The sequence below is a fragment of the Chrysoperla carnea genome, chromosome 2, assembly GCF_905475395.1.
Source record: "Chrysoperla carnea chromosome 2, inChrCarn1.1, whole genome shotgun sequence".
NCBI lineage: Eukaryota > Metazoa > Arthropoda > Insecta > Neuroptera > Chrysopidae > Chrysoperla > Chrysoperla carnea.
Window position 1 is genome coordinate 45,574,697 of NC_058338.1, and position 24,191 is coordinate 45,598,887.

Here is a 24,191-nt window from a genome sequence, read left to right on the forward strand (position 1 = left end):
ATTTACATTGAAAACAAAGACTAGCGCGATGTAATTTCACTTAATTTTTTGTGTGGAACCAAAATTATTTTGAAAATAAAATATAGCCCAGTCCATGTTACCCGCTGATAGTGTAGCTTTCTTTTGGTCTTAGAATTTTAAAAATCGGCCCAGTAATGAATTTATTCCAGTTCTTTATTAGGTTGTAATAAGTTCGTACTTAAAAGTCGACCTCTCAGTGGAAACAAAATTGTTGAATGTGAAACATTATTTAATTGAGCCAAAATAATAATTTCTTTTTCGAGGTGATAACAAACACTTTCTACCAGAGAGTGGAAAAAGATCAGAAATTATAGGAATGAATACTATTGAATAATATTTTCATGTTTTTAGATAGAATTTTTCTATAATTGAATATTATATCACTTTTTACATAATTTGTCCTTCAAACGGGATTTCTTTGATCGAAACATTATTAGTTATTTTAAAAAAATGTTATATATAGAAGTTGTATACAATCAATATTTCCATTTGTCTATTGTGTTCGAAAAACTGATTAGTTGACTCATTTATGTGGATTGTTTTTTGTTTGAGATAATTATGATTGTTACGTATTTAATTCGAGGTGCATCGGCAATAATAGTTTTATTAGTAGTGATCAAAATATTTTATCAATATGTGCAAATGAGGATAAAGCTATTTAAGCATGGTACGAAATTAAAAGGACCAACAGCATGGCCAATTGTTGGCAATGCATTTGATTTTATGGTACCCTCAAATCGTAAGTTGAAAATATTATCTTTAAATAAGACAATAATATTAAGAACGTTCCCAAAAAATCACGTTTTCTTAGGATCATCTTTATAAACAGATAAATTTTTTAATACCCCTAACGGTGTTAAATTTATGGATTTTAGTATTAGTCTAGTCTACCTATTTTGAGCGCAATGTTAAATTTTCGTAATCGATATAAAAATTGCACTCTTTAGAAACGAAATTTAACCGAGAATTGTAATTTACCTACCAGGTTATGGCCTGCAGTCTCTTAAGACCCTTAATCTGATCCCACACATGATTTGTCACTAAATTTTCCGATTTTCTCTAGCAATCACTCAATTCCACTTAAAATAATATTTATAGATCTTTCATACTTTTATTCTCCTATTATAATCTAAGATACAAATTAAGTAATGTAATGTCGGCTTTCACCCATCTGCTTGCGGAATGAAAGTTATTTTTTATGAAATATAAACTATTAACAACCTACTATGGGTTGTCTTAAATGAAATTTACAAAATTTAAAAAACCTCCGACAAATGTTTTGGATACGGAACTGTAAACTCGCACCTGAAACATACCTAAGAACACTCTTCATTAAATTACCTATTTTCTTCTACCTCGCTCGAAACTGAGCCGGTTTTGAAGATCATCGCCTATTTTTTAGTTGTTTCGGGTACCGGAACTCTAAACTCTGGAACAGAGCTAAAAACACTTTTCAATAAATTACCTTTATCAAAACAAAAACAAAAAATCAAAATCGTTTCATCCGTGTAGGAACTACGATGCTACAGACAGACACACATAGCGGTCAAACTTATAAAACTCCTCTTTTCGGTTCAGGAATATAAACAAGATTACTTTTAGTAAAAATATCACAAATAAATTATTTCGCTGGCTTGCCTAACGAGTTTTGGGGTCCACCAAAATTATAAAGCATAAGAAATATGCAACTGCTGAGTTGCCTACCTTTTTTCGTTTTTCGTTGATAAGTTTAGAAAACTTTTGTTTCGCGGAAGAATATATAATAATCTATTGTTTTTAGAAATGATGTACAAATGGAGTTCCTTGAAAAAAATATATGGTAGCCCGTATCGATTATGGGCTGGTTCACAGTTGATAGTGTTTGTGACTGAACCAGAACATGTGAAAACTGTTTTAATGAGTACAAAAGTTAAAGACAAAGGAAGTACATATAAATTTTTAACACCATTTTTAGGGCATGGTCTATTTACGGGATCAGGTAAAACAAAATACATTATATCAATTTGAATTTATGATTATAGCTATAAAAAAATTTTTAGGTGACCTTTGGAAAATGCAAAGACAAGCTATTTCACCAATATTCACACCAAAAATGATGACAGAATATATGCCAAGTTTTTCAAGTCACTGTGAATTATTGAATCGCAAATTGCAATCTATCCCTAATGGAAAATTAATTGATATATATGCGGAAATTGCCCCATTTACTTACGATATAGTTTGCGGTAAATTATTTTTTTTTTTAAGTTTGATTTTTAAATTTTAACAAACAAATGAATTAATGTTGTTTTAGAAACATTACTTGGTACTAAAGTTCGGTTTGCACAAAATACATGGAAATCAGAATTTTTCCATTTGGCTGAATTGTAAGTTATAATATAAAATTTATATCATTGTATATGATGTAATCGCTTCTTTCATGTTTTTAGAGGATATGAAATTGTTTTCGAAAGAATGATCAAAAGTCTTTATCAAAGCGATGTACTTTTTTACTTCAGCAAGCGATATAACGATTATGTAAAAATACAGAAATTAGTTGATAATTTTACTCGTACGGTAAGTAATTCGACAAATTTTCATTATTATGTATGAAATAAATAATTAATATTTAACGTGTCTAGTGGCTTGGTTTGTTAAAGAGTACCAATGTGAAGATAATTGGAATTGAATGCTATAACGTGGATAACTGCTAGTTATTTATATTGTTTTAACAAGTATTTGTGCATCTTACAAGTACAATTAATATACCTAGTTGTGGAAAAAATCATGCATAATTTATATATAAGTTACACAAATTATTATAACAATATCAATAACTAGCAGTTATCCACGTTATAGCATTTAATTCTCTTACCTTCACGTAACTCCCCTTTTGTTCACTATTTAATGGATTTTAACTTTCGGTGTGAAACCTTACTTTTTTTGAAAATAAAATAAAGCCCATGTTACTTGCAGATAATGAGTAGTGAACTCAAAAATGATAGTTTTTATGTATTTTCTTACAAACTTCCACTCTCTATTTCACCCCTTTAGGTGATAAATTTCGAAAAATTCTTTCTCAAATGATACCTACAGTATAAAATAAATATCATTTAGACTGAGCGTTGATATATCAATCGCGACCTTGCCTTTCCCCCTTCAGATTATTTACCACCTCTGAAAGGTTTCTGATTTTAAATAATATAATAAAAGAAATAATTTTAAAAAAATCATCCAAATCGGAGCTGTTCTTGAGGGTTTCTTAAGAATGCCTTTTTTTATATATTAATTGATGCGATCTATATGCATATAGAGGTGCACTTAGTACCTCATCATAAATGAGGAGCTTAAATAATCAGCGAATTAGTGGTAAAAATAAGCCATAGTTCTAAGCAGGGTATCCCTCGTGAAATGTCCACTATAATCAAACATTACATAGACTAGAAGCCCATGCTAAAATTTTTCGGGTGACATAATCCACCAGGAATTATGTTGAAAATGATAGCGAGAAGAAGGTACACGGCAGAGATAGAGAGAAAGTGCTATTTGCAATCTCATAACCTTCAGTATGGAAATATTCAGTGGAGCGAGTGGACATTATTTAAGTGGACTTTATTTGAAGGAAGGAGAACTCTAGTCTACCAATTTCAAGCCGGTAAACGTTAAAAATACGCGTTATAAATTAAAATAAGAATTTTCCTAAAAAAATATTTTCGAAAAAACTAGTAGGTCACCCAATTCTTCGGTGCCTCAACTGATATTATCCAAAAATTTCTTAAATTCTAATAGGCCCAATTTGCCATGAAAGAAGGAGGAACAAAATAATATGTAGGCGTAGAAATTTATAATATAAATTACTTTTAAATTTTAGATTTTAAAAGACAAGCAAAGTGATACACAAAAACCTTTTGATACATGCTTAGATCGAATATTAAAGCATGATTTGACAGAGAAACAACAAATGGACGCAACATATGTTATATTCACAGCGGTAAGATTCTTTTAAATATATGTTTAGAAATTATAAACACAAAACTAAAAATTAATTTATTTTCAGAGCCAAGAATCCATCACAACTATTATCAGCTTTGTGATATTAATGTTAGCCATTCATCCTGATATACAAGTTTGTATTTTTCAATATTATGTTTTTCTTCCAAGGGTGTCGCTTAGGGGAAAGCGAGAAGAAGCAGCTGCACCCACCTCCCTTTTGGTTATCGACGCCTTTGTTTTCCTTTATGCAATCAAAATAATGTAAAGGGTATAAAGACGGTATTGGAACAGCATAATTTTTTGTATGTCAATTCTTATAATATAGTTCAAGACATTATCCTTTGGCAAGTTTGATCTTTTCTCTGAATTCATCGTTATTGTACGAGCTTTTTTGAATGAGTTATACTATCAAAGCGAAATTGACACTTTGGGACTTCAAATTATTGTATCTTCTGGAATAATGAGGACACAACTGTGGTCCGGTGGTCTTCTAGAAGAACATCGAGCATCATTCGAAAACTGAAACAGTCACTCTGTCCTTTTTTCCAAAGGAAATATTTGTTTATTCTTTTTTCCTTTCAAATTTCCATTAAAAAAATGTCAAAGCCAGTATATAACTGGAACAGAATTTGTACCAAACATAAATAAATCGATAATTTCCCTACTGGATTTCGTGTTAATAACTAAAAAATGATGAAATAATGTTTAGCTTACAGTATGCCCCAAATCTTAGTTTTTCATATTTTTGGGGCTTTTGTTTTATTATCATCAAATTATCATCTTAAAAAAAATTGTGTGAAATGTATTTTTTTTCCAGCAAAAAGCACACGAAGAACTTGATCGAGTTTTGGGTACAGAAGACGACGAAATCCCTTTTACAATTGAATTACTAAACTCATTAGAATACTTAGACATGTGCATTAAAGAGGTATTGCGATTGTATCCAATTGGCCACATAATACAAAGAGAATGCAAACAAGATTTTCGTTTAAATAGTAAGTAAAAAGTTAGAGAACAAAAAATTTTTGAACAAAAAACTATTTATGCCTTAAACATTTCTAGATGATGTTGTTTTGCCAAGTGGCTGTTCAATTGGTGTTGGAATATATGCAATGCATAGAGATCCAAATATTTGGCCAGAACCTGATAAGTTTATGCCAGAACGATTTACACGAGAAGCAGTATTAAATAGACATCCATATGCATATGTACCGTTCAGCGCAGGGCCAATGAATTGTATTGGTAAGAATTTGAAAAAAATTTTTACGTGTTAGTTTAGCTAACAAATTTTTTCTACGTTTTCAGGAAAAATCTATGCTGATTTATTGATGAAATCAGTAGCTGCAACTATTTTACGAAATAATCGATTCGAATGTGATTATAAACGTGTAGAAGAAATAACATTAAAGACCGATATATCAATTCGTCCACAAAAAGGTTATCCAGTTCGAATATATTCAAGATAACTATTATCGTATTAATTTAGACTAAATTCTTGTATTATAAGTATTAAAAATTACGTGTATTATAAGTTTACAAATTAAAAAATTATTAAACAAGTGAAAACAAACAATTGGCTGAGTTAATTGTTGAAATACCATGTATAGACAGTGTTGATTCCTCTATCACATTACACATACATACATGTCACACGTATATAACTGATATTCCCATATAATACATATTATACAATTTGCGCTCTCACGGGTAAACATTGATGTTTACGAAAAAATGTTTCAAGCAAAAGTTGTTTATTTATTTATTTTTATAAGAAACTTTTTTTTTACATTGTAACTTTTGTTCTATCTCTAACGGTTTACAGGATAGGTCCCACGGACTCAAGACCCAATGTTGTTCATTTACGAACTCGACCTCAATTTTTACGACCTGAGCATATAAAAAAAGGAGACACTCAGATTTAATCGAAAATTAAAATTAATAAATAAGCAATCTATCATAGATTAAGTGTGTGAAAAAAGATTTATTTACAACATTCTGTAAAAATTTTATAATAATTTTTTCTTTTTTGTCAAAAATATCTTTTTTAGAAAAACAAATTTCTAAATTTTCCTTCCTTCAAAATATAAAATTTTATTATGAATAGAAAATAATTAAGAAACAATTTCAAAAGGCTTTTTGATAACTTGTGTTGCTTGTAAACTATGAAGTTTTCCAACTCCAACTGCAACAGTACCGGCAACCTCCCTTCCAGTGTATTTTAACTGACGTCCTATCATATTCTCAAATCTTGGTTTAACAAAACTCCAGGCGCCCATGTTTCGATGTTCTTCTTGACTCCAAATAAAAGCTAATAAACATCAGACAAACAAAATTAATAAAATATTTTGGTTATACCAAATAGAATAACATCAGACATTGCCCAATGGCATTTTAATTAAATATTATTCCGAATTTTATCAGTGAAATACAATTCCTACTTATACTTACTTTTTGCATTAACGTATTTTTCTAAGACTAATTGCAAATGATAAACAGGGAAAGGGCATAAACTTTCTAAACGAATTATGGCAACGTTATTTAGCTGCTGAGTCAATCGTTCTCTGTTAAGCTCATAGTAATGTTTCCCGCTAACTAAGATTACTTTTTTAACATTTGCAGGATTTGCCAGTGGATCGTCTAAAATTAAAAAATTACAAAATTATTTGAATAATTAGATTTATTAAAGGCATAACAAAATTTACCAAGTACTGGTTGAAAACTAGAACCAGGACCCATTTCTGATAGCGAAGATGTAGCATTCGATAAACGTAATAAAATTTTTGGAGAAATTACAATTAATGGCTTCCTATAATTTGGAATTATCTAGAAATAAATATAAAATTAATATTTTATAAAAAGATTCGAAAAAATTTTCACATTACTTGTCTACGTAAAAGATGAAAATACTGAGCTGGTGTTGTTGGATTAACAACATGCATATTGACATCATCACCATCTGGTGATGTTTCTGATGAATCAGTCAATTGTAAAAATCGTTCCATTCTGCTTGATGAATGCTCTGGTCCAGCTCCATCATATCCGTGCGGTAATAACATCACTAAACCACTGGACGTCAACCATTTAACTGGAAGATTATTACAAAAACGTGAACTTTGTTAGGTAATTTTGAAAAATCTCTGGGCGTATGAATATGGCTTTTCCTCATTATTATTAAGTACTAGCTACACCCCGCGGTGTTACCCGCGATTAAAAAAGAGTGGTGTTACACACGATTAAAAGAGATGTTAAAAGTTGACGAGGTAAAATATAAATTTGGTTAATTTTCCAACCGTCTTTTGATGCGGCTTATCTCCAACAAGTTTTTTGATCTTGTTGATACATGTGAGGTCGTAAACGTCCCTTTCACCTGAGCCTATATTGCCTTGGAAAGGTGCTTCGTAGTTTATCGAATCAATGAGTGGGTACGACAAGCCCACCTTGCTTACGGACTTTTTACGCAGGACATTCGATAGACTATTTGCATAACCACAGTTAGATCGCTTAACTGTTCGATTGAAACAGTCAGTTTCACAGTTGATGCCCCTTACTTTATCTGGAATATCAGACAGTAACTCAAGATTTAAAATAATCTAAAAAGTTCTTACGTTCTCCTGATGTAACAAAAGTATCAATAATAATTTGAGCACCATTAAAAAAATCACCAAATTGAGCTTCCCAGATAATTAAGTTATTTGGATTATCAATGCTCATACCATATTCATAACCAAGCACAGCTTCTTCAGATAAAATACTATTTGCAATCTAGAATTTAAAAATTTTGAATAGTTTAACAAATATTTCTTCATACTGTAAATTACATTTGTTACTAGATTTACCTCAAGAAAACCTTGTCCTTTCATTTCTAATTCGTTCAATGGAATGTGAATTTTATTAGTTTGTTGATCTACAAACATTGCATGACGATGTGAAAATGTACCGCGTCCAACATCTTGGCCACTAATTCGAATATTGTGACCTAGAAAATGATTTTTTATTTCTAAAAACGTATTAAATTTTACCAGGATACGGAAACTCGCAATATAAAATTTAATAGCAAAGTCTTTACTTCTCAACACAAAATTGGAATGACAATCTTACGTAAAAAGAGCTAATGTTTTAATTTTTATTGTCGAATGTCGGACAAAATGGTTCTTTGCATTTATTATGCCGTTTTTGTCAGACCAAATGCTCTTCTTATTTGGATATCGGCCTAAACGTATATTAATCAATTTTTATCTTGGGACGAAATTAAAAATTTAGTTTCGCTAATTCCCAGCAAATTTTTTCAAAAAATAGCTTCTCAACCAGATCGCTAGTAAACATGGTATGGTTGTTTAATTTACATCTTGGTATATTACATCCCCCATGAGTATGAGAGAGTACGTATGTATACATTAGCCAATGCGTACAAAAAAGACGTGTTATAGGCATGTTTTCTTGTTATGAGTTGAATGTAGCTTCAATAAGCGATAAGTTGTACACAGCATAATCAGCAGCAGTAGAACCATCGTACAGCTTAAAGGAAATCGAAGCTACAACACTTGCAAAAAACATATAACACCTCTTTCTTACACGCTTAACGTATGTACTCTGTCATACTCGTGGGAGATGCCTATGTCAAGATGTAAATTAAACACATGGTATAATTATACATCATTACCTTGATATAGTAAAGAACCAAATGCCAAAGCTTCCGCTGTTGCCCAATCAATTTTTTGACCTTCGACTATTTTAGAAATCCTAGGTGAAACGTGAGTTTTGACTAAATGTGGATGAATGTTCTGGAATTTTTAGTTTTATAAATTTATTTTTTTAGATATTTAGAATCTTTAGATATTTAATTTTTTTTATTCTTACAAATTCAATAGGATAATTTACACTACGAAATCCAACATATTTCAAAATATCCAATGGAACACCAGTATCCCACATAGAAACTGAAGCTGGAGCTTGACTAAATCCTGCCCATTGCTTTTTAAAACATGGATCCTAAAATATATAATTTTTAACATTTTATTTTGCAAAGAACTTTATCTTTGGACTTTCATACCTCAGGTACATAATTTTCAATACTTTTTAATGATTCATTTAAAAATGTTGTACGTTCCGTGACAATTTTCTCAATTTCCAAATCAGTTATTAAATTTTCACTTTTTAATTGGTCTGCGTACAAATTTGGCACTGTTCTAGAAAAAGCCAACCATAGTATACATTTAATTGATAATTCTTAGGTAGAAAGATATTAAACTTACTCCATTGATCGAATAAGACTATATTGTATTGGATTTGTAAATGTTGGGTCATCCAATTCATTATGCCCCCATTTTCGATAACAATTCATATCAACAAAAATATCTTTTCTAAATTTTCTTTGATATTCAAAAGCAATCCGCGTTGCATGAACAACTTCCTAAATAAAAAAAATTATTTGTTTCAATTATAAAATGGTCAATACTTTCCCCAAATTTAGCGACAGAACAATTAGAATTAACACATTCGTTATTCTTGATATTGATACTAATATTCAACCCCATATCTCAACTAATGATCTGGGAACATCTTATCAATAACTACTTACTTCTGGGTGAAGACCATTAACATGAATAACTGGAGCGGATATGATTTTCGCTAAATCTGTACAATATTTGGTAGACCGACCCCTATCTGGAGGTGTTGTAAAACCAATTTGATTATTCACAACCAAGTGTATAGTGCCACCAATTTCAAAATGTGGGACTTGCGATAAAACTAAACATTCTTGATCGATACCCTGACCAATATATGCTGCATCTCCATGAACCTATACAGCCATCAGAAGTTATCTGGGGTGAGTACACTAAGCTAATATGTAGTGTAAAATCATGGTAAGCAAAAATATCAAACCTGAACATTTAAAATTCGATCACTAAATTGACCATTACCATCGCCATAACCACCTTCAGCTATAGTTAATTGTTTTGAACGTGTTTTACCCATGGAAACGGGATTAACTGCCTCTAAATGTGATGGATTGTATAGCATTGTAATATGGACATTTTTGTTATTAATACTGAGATCCGCTGACGATACTAATAAAACAATTCGTTGTTTAAATTTCTATTAAAAAATAAATAAAAACATCGAAGGCACGTAGCATATTCCTACAAGAGTTTACCGTTTACCGAAAGATACATGTAATGAGGGCGTACATTCGTCAGTTGAAACAATGAGAGGGAGGGGGGCTATTCGCTAAATATTGAAGAGTAATAGTAGCAGCTGAAGAGAGACGAAGATCAAATTAGTACATTAATGCATGGTGATCCTCGAGATTATAACGGAATCCTTAATTTTATAACAAATGACATTCCCAATGGTCCTTTAATCTAGCATCAGTGCAATCCCGGATCCAGAGTAAAGCTAAATGGAATTAAGGCTGCCACGCACATTCTTCCCGAGACTCAACATAACTTACACATAAAGACTTCACCGTTTTCCCACTGCTACCATTACTATTAAGCCACTCCAGACACATTTTTGGCGAATACGTGGCAACTGAAGTGATTGCTGATATTCGATGTTTGGCAAATAAATAGCAACTGATAACCAAATAGAATATAATGTAGTTGAGTTGATTGCAATTTAGTATCTGCCCACCAAGAATTTTTACAGTTATTACGGTGCCTCGGTCTTTTACCACATACAAATATTCAATTTGCATCCACATTAAGATTCTTTAAAATTTGTTTTTTTTAAAACAACAGTCTTTTGATAGATTAGCTACCTATCTTAAGCAAGTAAACATAATATATTATTGTTCATTACTTTTGCCATATTTGCCAACAATAAAGAAACTTTGCCAGCAATCACGAAAACAAAATCAAAACGGTCAAGTGAAAAGGTGGCGAATAACTTTTTACGACAAATTTTTCTGTATCTAATTAAAAATAAAATTTTAACGTTTACCTACGAGCCCTCGTTTAATACGAATTATTTTCGCTTACTTAAATGACTAATAACATCTCCGGTACATTTGAAACGCTCTGGAAAATCAGGTAAACCTCGTAGTTTACTAAAAATTTTCTCTACTGGCATTTCTAGCAATCCAGTTAATAAGTTTAAACGACCTCTGTGCGGCATTGCCAGCACAACTTCCTCGACTTCGGCTAAAAAAAATAATTGAATTGTAATTTGTACCAAATTTCTTTCATGTAAATAAAAAATTTGAATTTACATTTTGAGCATAATTTTAGAAACTCATCGAAAAATGCGATCATGCTTTCAGCACCTTCGCCTCCGTATCTTTTAAATGAGGCAAATTTTGTTTGTAAAAAATTATCCAATACTTGTGAAGTTAGTAATTGCTTTAAAATATTTAATTTTTTTTCGTCGTTTATTTGATTTAAATGACGATTTTCCATTTGTTCCGCAAACCATTCAATTTCTTCTTCAGTCTAAAATCATTAAAAGTATAACCCGTAATTTATCCGTTTCTTCAACCTATTCTACCATGCCTTGTTATTTTCTTCTAGTTCTTAGTAACTTGTCAAACCTATCCGTCTAATTAACGAATGGTAGGTCAGACTTTCACCTTAATTGTTTCAGATCAAGTTCGTACATTTCAGTCGAGTCTAAGGCTTATGTCTCATTCTGATTTTGCAGCGTACTATACGTTTGATTCCAATCTGGACAATTGGCACTAACACAATGGCTAGTATGTACTTCAACTAGTACCTTTCGCAGTTTTTATCAATGACCCAGATCGGCCTTACGGCATTTCATACAGCTACAAAATCGTTGAGGGCGGAGGTAGTCTGTCTTCTAATAATTCCGACATGTGATTGCAGCCCCTAACACAGAAGCGGGACTCTTTGGCGAGTAAGTTCGTAAGTCGTTTCCTTACTTTAGACTACGCAGTATCTCAGTTCTTAATTCTCCCAGTAAATAATTCTGCGTATTTGTCAACCGGGGAAGAAATTATTTTGCTGGAGCAGATAGTTTTAAGAGCAACTTGACTACCCGGGCAAATATAGCCGCCACGCTCCGATAAACTTACTATTTTCTCCAGATTTACCAATGAGTGTACAACATAAGCAAAACTTAGTTAATATTTAATTGACCACTTGCTTTATTGGCTTTTAAGAATCAAAAAGAAATTTATCTTTCCTTCTCTCTCACAGTCAATTATCTCATATTCTCAAATGGGCAGTCATAGCCTCATTTTCGTTCAGTAGTTCAACAGTCGGTAAGCTAAGAAGAATTTCTAGGGGGGCAGTGGGTGTTAGGCCTATTGAAATCAAATGCAATTGTAATTAATTAATTAATTATTTAGAAACGTACTCTGACGAGACACGGAACTTTGAACGTGTATCATAACAATGCAGAGGTGAATACATTTTCTTTGTTACAATGCTTAAGTTACTTAAAAATTACCTCCAGATGCATAAACTCAGCTGAAATATGCTTACAATAAACATTTTCTAAGTACTGTATAACATTGGATACTTTAACATCATTTTCTGCTTTGGTACTATATAAAAGATTTTTGGTACACACAGAATCATCCAAATTGAAACCATATCGTCCTGGATTCAATTCTTTAATTACACTAAAACCAAAATGTAATTAGAATAAGCTAATAAATTTATAAAATTTTTTGAAATGCTTACTCATTATTAACTTTATTTAACGCTATGGAATTAATATTTGCTTGGGTATGTCCATATTGTCTATACGCACTTATTAAACGATATAAATTACTATTGTTGATTCTGGCATTAATAATGTCTTTCGATACTAAAAAATAAATTAAAATAATTATTTCATCTATCTTCTTGTATTTGGATTCAGTGATCTAAAACAATTTTTGTTTAATTATTACGGAATTGGATAACGTAAAAGTTGGATTTCACCAAAATCGGTTTTTATACCATGTGTATATGAAATATATCAAGGTATACTAAGTTTAGTCCCAAATTTTTAACGCTTTTAAACTTTTGGTATAGGTAATCATAAAATTGCCTAATTAGTCCATTTCCGATTGTCTGTCCGTCTGTAAACACGATAACTCAAAATCGAAAAGAGATATCAAGTTGAAATTTAAGCATGCTTAGGACGTTAAACGTGACGTCGAGTTCGTAAATGAACAACATAGGTCAATTGAGTCTTGGATCCGTAGGACCTATCTTGTAAACCGTTAGAGGATAACAAAATTATATGTTTGTTTATAGCATATAATATCTTCACTGAGGAAGTGAGAAGATACTTTTATTACTTTTCGTGTAAGGGTCGCTATCTTCCTTTACTTACACTTACATGATGTTAAAAACAAACAATTGCCTAATCAACACTGTTTATACATGGTATTTCAACAGTTAACTCAGTCAATTGTTTGTTTTCACTTGTTCCAAAGTAGGATCTTTGGCTTATATAAAGTACACACAAATTTTTGATGAATGTAAAAAAGTTTCCTAATAAAATATGTAATTTGTATCACTTGCAACACTTGTATAACAGTGTAAAACGTTTGTGTGTTCTGTATAATATACAAATAGAACATAGACACGAAGACATTACACATAATTTGTGTCACTCACATAGAACAATATTGAAAGAGTTTATTACGTCCTAGACCGGATATCTGGAAGACCCGGGTTCAAGTACCGGTTTCTGAAATGAAAATATAGAATGTGCGTTTTCCATCGAAATGCACAGCTGCACCCTCATATGTTAAGTGGTATAATGTTTAATTTATTACATAATAAAATTTTTCCAACAATTTTTCGAACAAATTTCCAAAAAAAAGTAATGAAACAAAAAATTAACTCTCTGTAAAAAAAACTGCATAAACTTAGCAGAACATCAACCTCTTAGATAAGAAACAATAAATTGATATTCTCGAAGCATATTTTTTGCAAACAATATTATTTCTCGATTCTCATATACCTACTTACCTTCAAATTCATTTTTCGATTTAAAATACTTGTATCCATACACATTATCAGTACGATAAAATCGTATATTATTAAATTTTTTCACTTTATTTAAATTCAATAATAAATTTTTTTTAAATAACATAATAAATATTAAAAACACTTTTATTATAAACTGTTTTATTAGTATTTATGTATTTTACCACTTAAAATCATGAATTCTAATCAGAATCATATGTAATTAAAAAATAATTATTATCAAGTTAAAAAATATATCATTACGAAAATGTTTACTGTTTATTTATGTAAATGAAACATTTATACATATATTGTGTTACTATATGATGTCTCAAATCATAATAAAATGTTTTTATAAAGTTTGTTATCATTTTAAAGAATTACAGATAGATATTGAATACATTAATAATGCAATTAGGTACGGAAAAATCCGACAATGAGCAGGTTACTGGTGGGTAACCCGGTAGGATATAGTTTAAACTAATTTTTTTTAACAAAGTAATATTGACCGAATTGCTTCGTAAAAAATTTTATCAGATAATTTGGGTCAAAAGTAATAAAAAATGTTATTCAACATTTTTCTCTAAACCCTCGAATTTTCGAGTAAAAAATTGGTAAAATTTAAAAAACGCGATTTTTACGATTTTTATCCCTCAAAAAGTCTATGAAAAAATCAGATTTTTAATATGTATAAAATTTGTATTTGTAGTGTAAAGCTTACTCAACAACATAGCGCAAAAATTTTTGTCCTAATTGTATTTTAAGTGCATGATTGTTAATTGTTAAGAGAGCGTGCGAAAAATTAGTTTAAACAATATCCTAACGAGTTACACACCGGCAACCTGCACTTTTACGTTCAGGAGAATGTTTTAAACGGGATTTTGCAAAAATTTCTCATGAGAAAATTAGTCATACTCAATGTCGGATTTTGCCGTATCTAAATACCCAAATATATTTACAAATGAATTTAAATAAATAAATAAAATATATACTGTTTAAAAAGTCGCTATACACTTTGTCTGAGTTTAATCATGTATCATTAAGTTCAGAATGAGCCTATCTTAGTTTTTTTTTTTTTTTTTTAATGATTTTATTCATTAGAAATAAATAAATAACCGGTTTTAAAAAAGAAGAAACTTTAAGAATTACAAATTGGCCAGAAATTAAATCCACCGGCACTAGGCTTATACACATGAGGTTGTACAATTTCAGCCACCAGTGTTGATAGGATGTGGCTTACATTTCTATGCAATACCACAGCTTCTTCTATAAAGACAAATAAGCGCCGCTACGTAGGGGCAGCCAATAAATGAGCAATTATTTATGTGTAAGATAAAGACAGTCAAATTACGCTTGTTAGGGTCTTGGTATGTGTAAATAAGACTGCATATTTCAATATTTCAATAGACCAACGCACATTTCGTTTTTTATTCAAAAAATTTTGACTTAGTATTGGAAACACCGGCCATATGGCTACTAAGTTGAATTGTTGTTCGATACACAATTCAGTGGTAAAAATGGGATTAAGATAAATAAAGGCTTCATTTATTTATTGATCCAAATATACAGCTCATTTAGCTTCTATGGTTAGGATGATCTTACGAGTTCATAATATACGAACAAGTACCTACCAACTAAAGAAAGTAATACCATAAGCAGGAGAGTTTTAAAACACTCTATATTTAAATAATGAATACATTAAGAGGTTAAAGATCATTATTTTTTTTAAGCTGAATAGCATATAAGTAATTTTATTGAATAAAATCAATGATATTTATATGTATGTGCATTTTATTTGTAAAGCCTTTGATTCGGAGTAAGCGTAAAAACCAACCTCAGACGACATGAAATTTAGGTAGACATAGACATGGAGTTCATTTGTTCATGTCAGTTGATAGCCCAGTCCCAGTCTATGGGAAAATAGAAATTTAATCACTCTCCTTTCACTAGGAAATCGTTTTCAGGCAGGACCTCTCTGATGGTGCAAAGTTTTTGACCAATTGAAAATTCTAGATTTAGAATGAAAGAACATGTAATTGTGTTGATGGCCTAGTCCTAGTCTATGGGAAAATAGAAATTTAATCACTCTCCTTTCACTAGGATATCGTTTTCAGACAGTACCTATCTTTAAAAATAATGATGATAGGAAAAAAATTCTGTCATAGGTGTTCATAAAATCACCTAATTAGTCCATTTCCGGTTGTCCGTCCGTCCGTCCGTCTGTGGACACGATAACTCAAAAACGAAAAAAGATATCGAGCTGAAATTTTTACAGCGTACTCAGGACGTAAAAAGTGAGGTCAAGTTCGTAAATGAGCATCATAGGTCAATTTGGTCTTGGGTCCGTAGGACCCATCTTGTAAACCGTTAGAGATAGAACAAAAGTTTAAATGTAAAAAATGTTCCAAAAATCAAAATTTAACAACTTTTGTTTGAAACATTTTTTCGTAAACATCACTGTTTACCCGTGAGGGCGCCAATTAGGCGGAAATTTTATAATATGTACTATACTTGATTATCAGTTATGTATGTGTCACATGTTTGTATGTGTAATGTGATAAAGAAATCAACACTGACTATGCATGGTATTTCAACAATTAACTCAGTCAATTGTTTGTTTTCACTTGTTTAATATTAATATTATAACATCTTTTGAATAATGAAGTCCTGTTTAATTTACAATTACTTTTGAAGAATTTGTTAAAAAATATTCAAAGAACATTCTTGGAATATTAAATTCTTTAGAATTGTCTTTCGATTTCCTTTTATTTTGGAGTTTTTTCAAAGATTAACTTGTTAGTTTGCTAAGAATCTCTGAGTTCTGATTAAAAAAACTAGACATTTTTAACTTTCGAAGCAGCTGTTTTATAATCGTTTTTCATAATTGGTTCTGATAATCGTTTTTCGAGTATTTTCATCCCAGATACAGATGTTTGAAATTTTAGACAAATTTTAAGTTTTTAAAAAGAAGCGATTTTTTAAATGGCTAGTGCTTTTAATATTTTTAGTTTTCATGCCTTTCTCTTCAATTGATTAGTTAGTTTTATTTAGTTATGCTTAAAATATCAAACTAAGAAAAAGAGTATTTAAATCTTATCAAAATCTAAATAAAAATTTCGTTAAGAGATAAACTATGTATATACGCATATAACAGATGATTAATTAATTTCATACAAAATGCAACTGTTCATAAAAAGTACATGGAATGTTATGAAATTTGTTAGACCCATTACTAGTAAAATGAACCCAAAAGTAGCCGTTGGACAAATGACAGCAACAAGTGATTTAAATCATAATTTAAAACAAGTTAAATGTATTATTGAAAAAGCTACCAAGGAAAATGCTCAGGTATTTTCTTAGTTATTAATAAATATTTGACAGACCCCATAACCTAACCTGTAAACAACTTAACAATAAACACTCACGTGACCTTGAAAAAAAAATAAAGCCTGTGTTAAATCGGCTACTAAAACTTTAAAACATTAAATTAAATGGTTTTGTTTAATTTTAATTATTTTTAGCCTTTCTTTTAAAATTCGTGTATAACAAATATCTTAACCAATTTTCTTTTTATATTTAAGATTGTTTTCCTCCCAGAAGCCTGTGATTATATAGCAGAAAATAAAGAGCAAGCTATCAAACTCGCCGAGCCGTTGTCTGGTCCAAGAGTTACAGAGTATAAAAATTTAGCAAAAAGTAATAATGTTTGGATATCGTTTGGCGGGATACATGAATTGGTAGGACTTAATTATTTTGAAAAAATGCGTTTACAATTGTCAATTTCAATTCTTAGTTTACTGTTTCCCTATATATTATGACATATTAATATTTTGGTTTTATTCATTTGATTAATTAAAATTCAATAAAACAATACTCAATACATATTATAATTGGGATCTTCTTTATATAGGCCCATAAAATTGGCGAAGCCACTTAAAAATATTGAATTTTGATTAGGTGAAAATTAAGAGATAGTTGCGTAGAATTTAGGTGCGTAAACGATAAATTAGATGCACAAACGATTTTCCAACAATTGATAAAAAAAGTTTTGCCAAGATTTAATAACTTAGCAGTCCGTCGTATAAAAGTAGGTATTTTCTTTATTCCTAGGCGTAACATTTAAGTGTAAAAATTGTAAGTGCTAATTGAGTGCCCCCTGAAAACTTAAAAAAAAAAATTTTTTTTTAGAGAAGTTATTAAAAAAACTGGCTGCATTCTTTGGTGATACACATAATGAATGATTTTACACAATAATTTAATTACGTATATTACAGGAGTGGGCATTAACAGGGTGGATGCCATCACAGGCTGAACGCAATGGCCCAAAAACTCGCAGACCCGTGCTAACTCGACCTCATTACAGGCATAGCCAATCCGTGCATTGCAGAGTGGATGCATATCCTTTAACAGAATGAACGCACTAGTCTGCGACTTTTTACCCCGTGCGATTATCCTGTGATCCACGGGTTGGCCATGACTTTAATGGGATCGAATTAGCACAGGTCTGCGGTTTTATTTTACCTTGCGTTCACTTTGTGATAGAGTTCACCTCATGTAGTGTATATTATTGAATTAATACATGAATTTTGATGTGAAATTATTTATTTATGAAAAAACACTCAAAGAAAATAGTTAAATAGATTAATGCATTTTTTAAGTATATTTCTTTAAATTTTTTTTAAATACGCGCATATTGTGTAAAATCCCTAATTATGATGTGTATCACCAAAGAATGCAAGGCACACAGCCTGTATTTTTTGATATCACAGACTTAAAACAATTTCTATGTTGATTTTTCTAAGGTTTCGGAACAATAAATTAGCACTTGCATTTTACGCCTCAAAAAAAATAAAATATCTACTTTTACATGACGGATACTAGGTTATTAAATTATGACAAATTTTTCATTTTTTTCAATTTTTGGAAAAACGTTTGTGTCCCTAATTTATACGTATCTATATTGTACCTAAAAGCTCCTAATTTTCACCTAATCCAAATTCGATATTTTTAAGTAGGGCTCGTCAATTTTATGAATCTTTTTTATACTATTAAAGACTGTTTTATAGTTATCAGACTGGCATATCAATATGTGCATCAAGTTGTCGCTAATTAGTCGTGAATTAGTTGTGAAAATACCGATTTTGTCGTTTTTTGGTTTTTTTGTATATTTGGGTGCTTTGCTAACTCTTCTACGAAAACCCTAAAGTCATTTTATGTAGGCGTGCTCTGCTAACCCAAAAAAACGAAAAAAAAATTGATTTTGGAAATAATTCCTTCGAAACTAATTGGCGACTAATTAGCGGCAAATTCTTATTCTATTCCCATACTTATACGAAACCCCTAAAATAATTCTATGGAGGCATGACAAGTGCTTAGCTAACTTGATGCACATCATATAATGCATTAGCCAGCGATACTATTGCTCTTAACACTAATAATTTTTGTTTGTTTGTCTCTGCCATGAACACAAAGATTTTTTAAATAAGTGTACTTATTTAAAAAGTCTTTGTAAGAACAATATAATGAAAGTGGTCCTAGATCGAAAAAGGTTAGTAATCGCTGGCATTAGTTTTTTTTTTTAAATGAATGTAAACCATGTAAACGCATCAACAATAAACAACTTCATTCTTAGGTTTCAAATTTGTATCTAAAGTGAAATATTTTTAGACCGCCAATAATAAAGCATTCAACACACATCTTGTAATTAATAATTTAGGTGAAATTGTTGGAATATATAGAAAATTACATTTATTTAATGTAAAAATACCAGAAGAAAATATATTTTTAGTTGAATCAAAAACAGTTGAAAGCGGCAAATCCATTGTACCTCCAATTGAATCACCAATTGGAAAGTTAGCATTATCTATTGTATCCTTTAAATAACTGATTTTTCGAAATTACACATTTAGAAATTTTTGCGATATTTTCTTTAATTAATCAATTTAAGTGTTACGATATGCGTTTTCCAGAACTAGCAATTGCTTTACGACAAAAAGGCGCTGAAATTTTAACATATCCTAGTGCTTTTACACACGCAACTGGTGCTGCGCATTGGGAAATTTTGTTAAGAGCACGAGCAATTGAATCACAGTGTTTTGTTATTGCAGCCGCTCAAATTGGACGACATAATGAGAAACGAATTTCTTATGGTCAAGCTATTGTTATAGATCCATGGGGTAAAATTATCGGAGAATGTGAAAAACACTCAGACTCGGATCCATATGAACCGACAGTTTGTACAGCTGAAATTGATTTAACCAAATTAGAAACTGTTCGAAAAAAAATGCCAGTTATAGAGCATAAAAGAACTGATATATATGGTTCAATAATAGAAAACAGTATTTTTGAGTTGCCTAAGGAAGTATCTACGTTGAATTTTGGAGGAATAAAAATTCCAATTGAAACAGTATTTTATAAAACACCATATTCGTATGCATTTACGAATTTACGTTGCGTTGTACCTGGTCGTATCCTTCTTATCTTCAAGAAAATCAGAACTAAACTGAAATTCCCATTTTGTCCAAGATTTATAACAGCAAAAATAAGCGATTTGTAGTGCACTTTTTTATTATTATCAACGAAGAAAATTGATTTCCTAATTATTTCCAATAAAGGTCTCTCACGCATCGAAACGAAATATAAAATTAATTAAAGTATTCTGTATTTAATAAAAAAAGGCGTCTGTGAAATAAGAAATAATCAAAATGTGCATAATTAACATGCTGGAGGTAAATCGAGTGTAAAAAATAGATGAGACTTTTTTATATATCTCGAAAACGGTTATATTTTTTTCAAAAACAACGTATTAATTTATGACGAATATTTGATATCAAGAAAACGGTTCTTACCCGACTTTTAAAAGCTAATAACAAAAAACCAACTTAACAAAGCAAAAGTTGAACCATTCTAAAGTGATATTACTATAACGGTACATGTAATTCACATACATAATGTTATAGCTATATCACTTAGAGTGGTAAAACACGTGCATTTTTTGTGACCCAGAGGTACTTAAGTTAATTATGATTCCTTAATGATTTTAATAGATGTTTTGGTATCATCTGTACGAGAATCAAAACGACTTAGTGATTTAACACCCACCGAAGTTGCTGATTTATTTAAAACTGCTATTAAAGTACAAAAAGCTGTTGAAGAAGTTTACAAAGCAACCTCGTCTACAGTTGTTGTACAAGATGGACCCGAAGCTGGACAAACAGTCAAAGTAGATTTCATTTAATTTATGTAAATTTTTTTTATTACTTATATTATAATTTTTCAGCATGTCCACATCCATATAATGCCACGCAAAGAAGGAGATTTTGTTTTTAATGATGAAATTTATAAACATATACAACAGCATGATAAAGAAGGTCCAAATATGAAACCACCAAGATGCCTTGAAGAACAGAAGGCTGAAGCAGATATTTTAAGAAAAATTATTTCCCAATAACAACAATCTTTTATTAGACAAATATAGAGGGGCTGCGCGTCCGCATACATTGTCTTTGATAAATATATCACTAGAAATTCTTATATGGTTTAATTGTGCTTGGTCCAATAACATCATCTTTTAAATAAATTATATTTTACGAAGCCCGAAAAATTTTGATTATGCTGACAAAATTAAAATATTTCGGGTCCCGTGAAACCGAAGGTAAAGTTAGGCTAAGAATAATTAATTCAACAATTTTTAGAGGTGTATTTATCAACGATAATCTATGCTGTCAAGCACTGGGGCTTATAAATCAATTTACAAAAAAAAATAAAAAATAAAAACTATAGGAAAATTAATAAAATTGAAGCTTTAAATTTTTTTAAATTGGATTATACTTATTTTTATTAGACAAAGCCATGTATACAGCGATCATGTAATCATAGGGGTTAAATAAATAAGGAATTATTCTAATGATCATCTCTAGTTACTCCTGGACAATTATCACATAAATCTTTTTCATCATCGAACACAGATCCACACCATATACAATACAAATGAGTTTCCCGTAAATATTTAGTTAGTATTTCCAATTTTTCTTGCGTCTAAAACATATAAAGATTAATGAAAAGGAATTTAAAACTGAAACAAATTTTTATTATTTACCGAAAAAGTATATTCCTCGTCATCTTCAGCTTCATCTTCTTCGTCCTCATTTTCTTCATCTTCCTCGGTTTTACTCTTTTCTTGTTCAGGCCAAAACCATTTTTCAATGGGCTCTTCTATATTCTAAACGTAAAAGAGTAACGGTTGATTTAAAAATATATTAAACTAGCTGACCCGGCAATCTTCGTACCACCTAACAGACGATTTTTTTTTTTTATACTTATTCCTGTATTCGGGACACCGAGTCAGCTAGTAAGATAAAACAAGAAAAAAGAAAGTTAATAAGTCAAAAATTAAAAAGCCACTAAAAAACTTTTTTGACTTTTTCAGGCAATTTTTTAAATTTTCTCTCCGTAAGAACCATCCTCGTACTTTATGTAACTGAAGGAATATTATAAAAAAAAGAATTAGCGAAATCGGTTCAGCTGCTCTCGAGATTTGCGCTTAGATTGTGAAAAATTATTGGGGTAGTCTAAAATTTTTCAAAAAATACTACGCTTTCCTTTTTTATGTTAAAATTGTGCATGCTAAGTTTAATTATATTTGAATGATTATTTTATGAGTTATTTATGCACAATTTCTATGAAAATTTTCTATTTGAATATTTAGAGATTACTGTAACTCTGAAATAAAGTTGAATTAGAACATTTATTTATGCTTGTCGGTTGAAAGCATGTCTTGCTGATGTAAAGTGTTCTCAATATTGTGGATATGTTCAGAAAGATTTTGTGATTTTTTAAATCGGGTGTAAAACTTTTCAGTCACTCACTAAAAAAAAACTGTTACCATTTTAGTATCTAGATCAAGACAAACACGCTGACTTTTTCTTAAATCTTTTTCATCCTGCCGTTCTTGTGTCTTTTGAGTCATCCGTTTTCGAAAATCATCTACATTTGTTGTTGCTTTTAAATGTTCCAAATAACGTTTTCGTGCAGCTAATTTTCGTTCAGCAATCTCCTTTAAAACAGACTCACGGCCTAGACCCGTACGATCTACCTTCAGTTCAATATTAATTGGTTCAATTCGACCGGAGCCTGTTTTGCCTAACGCTTCACCACTTTTATATCCCATTTTTTGTAACATTGAAAATCCTTTATTTTTCTCATCAATACATGTTTTAAGACCTTCATCACGACGTTCTGATTCGACAACTTTTAATGGTTTATAAAGATTTTTATTTTTCTCACGCGATTCTGCCTTCTTTTTCTCAATTTCAATTTCTCTTTGTTTAGCTCGATTCCTAATTAATCCGGGCCTGATATCTTCATGTGAGCTAGTAAAATTTATTTAAACTCTTTATAATTTATAGTATTATTTTAAAAATCAGTAATTACCAAGTGGCTAAAATAGCTTCGGACATATAATCGTCATCAGAATCATTTTCCATTTTCGTTTTGCAAATTCTTTAGGACTGTTTTATATTTTGAGGTTATGTGAGATTTCGCGCCACCAAATTTTGTTTACACCTGTTTTGTAAGTATTAAACCATTAAAACTTTTTTTTAATTGTAAAATGGATTCAGAAGTAATTGAAAATTTATTTCAAAAATTAAAATTAGAAAATGAGAAATATCAAGAAATTGTTGAACAAGTTGAATCTGAGCGCAATAAAACGAGTACAATTAACCTTTTAAAAAATGTAGATACTTTAAAACATTTAATTTCAATTAAACTTAAAATATTTAATACTTATAAGTTATTATTAGAAAATATTGATTTTGAATATCATTGCCGGAACAATGATCCGAAAAATTATTTTGTATTAGTTGAAATTAATTTCAATGAAAAATTTTTTCAAAACATTTTAGTGCTAAATTCAAAGTTAAATATACGAATTAAAAGCAAATTTTGTATAAAAAATGAAAGTGTTTCACTCTCTAATCCATTAAATATTATAATTCCATATCCAAATACGCCAGTTAATTCTGTATTAGACGTAAATTTATATACGAAATTCGACGATTTATTTTTTATAGTACCGGTGTACTCGAAAATATTAAATGTTTCATATTGTTTTCAACTAATTAATCGCCCAATAATTACAAGTGCGGACTATAATTTATCAGAAAAGTTAGTGAAAATTTGTAATTCAAGTGATAATAGTTTAGAAAGTGTAAGTGAGGAGCAAACTGAGGAAATTCAATTTAGTGATGGAATTAAGATTCAAGACATTTA

General features: G+C 30.3%; 4 protein-coding genes across 4 annotated transcripts; 2 read left to right on the forward strand and 2 right to left on the reverse strand.

The window, feature by feature from the left end:
- Positions 1 to 579: 579 nt before the first annotated feature.
- Positions 580 to 5,459, forward strand: LOC123292723 (cytochrome P450 4C1-like). Its single transcript, XM_044873437.1, has 10 exons — positions 580 to 760; positions 1,802 to 1,999; positions 2,061 to 2,246; positions 2,315 to 2,387; positions 2,451 to 2,577; positions 3,872 to 3,991; positions 4,058 to 4,126; positions 4,811 to 4,988; positions 5,056 to 5,235; positions 5,299 to 5,459. The coding sequence occupies exons 1-10, from the start codon at positions 580 to 582 to the stop codon at positions 5,457 to 5,459; spliced, it is 1,473 nt and encodes a 490-aa protein (XP_044729372.1).
- Positions 5,460 to 6,066: 607 nt separating this feature from the next.
- Positions 6,067 to 14,047, reverse strand: LOC123291429 (probable 2-oxoglutarate dehydrogenase E1 component DHKTD1 homolog, mitochondrial). The gene is made up of 17 exons (XM_044871720.1): positions 13,923 to 14,047; positions 12,639 to 12,765; positions 12,403 to 12,577; positions 11,204 to 11,423; positions 10,974 to 11,135; positions 9,877 to 10,061; positions 9,572 to 9,793; positions 9,246 to 9,403; positions 9,044 to 9,179; positions 8,851 to 8,982; positions 8,654 to 8,774; positions 7,830 to 7,969; positions 7,599 to 7,755; positions 6,876 to 7,078; positions 6,696 to 6,816; positions 6,442 to 6,630; positions 6,067 to 6,301 (listed from the first exon to the last, which is right to left on the reverse strand). Exons 1-17 carry the CDS (start codon positions 14,044 to 14,046, stop codon positions 6,105 to 6,107), a joined length of 2,769 nt encoding a protein of 922 aa, XP_044727655.1. The 5' UTR covers position 14,047; the 3' UTR covers positions 6,067 to 6,104.
- A 2,942-nt stretch (positions 14,048 to 16,989) lies between these two features.
- LOC123291852 (nitrilase and fragile histidine triad fusion protein NitFhit) lies at positions 16,990 to 21,807 on the forward strand. Its single transcript, XM_044872283.1, has 6 exons — positions 16,990 to 17,267; positions 17,501 to 17,656; positions 19,587 to 19,787; positions 19,867 to 20,386; positions 20,966 to 21,141; positions 21,199 to 21,807. Exons 1-6 carry the CDS (start codon positions 17,097 to 17,099, stop codon positions 21,367 to 21,369), a joined length of 1,395 nt encoding a protein of 464 aa, XP_044728218.1. The 5' UTR covers positions 16,990 to 17,096; the 3' UTR covers positions 21,370 to 21,807.
- Positions 21,774 to 23,605, reverse strand: LOC123291854 (G patch domain-containing protein 11). Its single transcript, XM_044872284.1, has 4 exons — positions 23,352 to 23,605; positions 22,804 to 23,290; positions 22,018 to 22,140; positions 21,774 to 21,956 (listed from the first exon to the last, which is right to left on the reverse strand). The coding sequence occupies exons 1-4, from the start codon at positions 23,402 to 23,404 to the stop codon at positions 21,822 to 21,824; spliced, it is 798 nt and encodes a 265-aa protein (XP_044728219.1). The 5' UTR covers positions 23,405 to 23,605; the 3' UTR covers positions 21,774 to 21,821.
- Between the last annotated feature and the right edge of the window lie 586 nt (positions 23,606 to 24,191).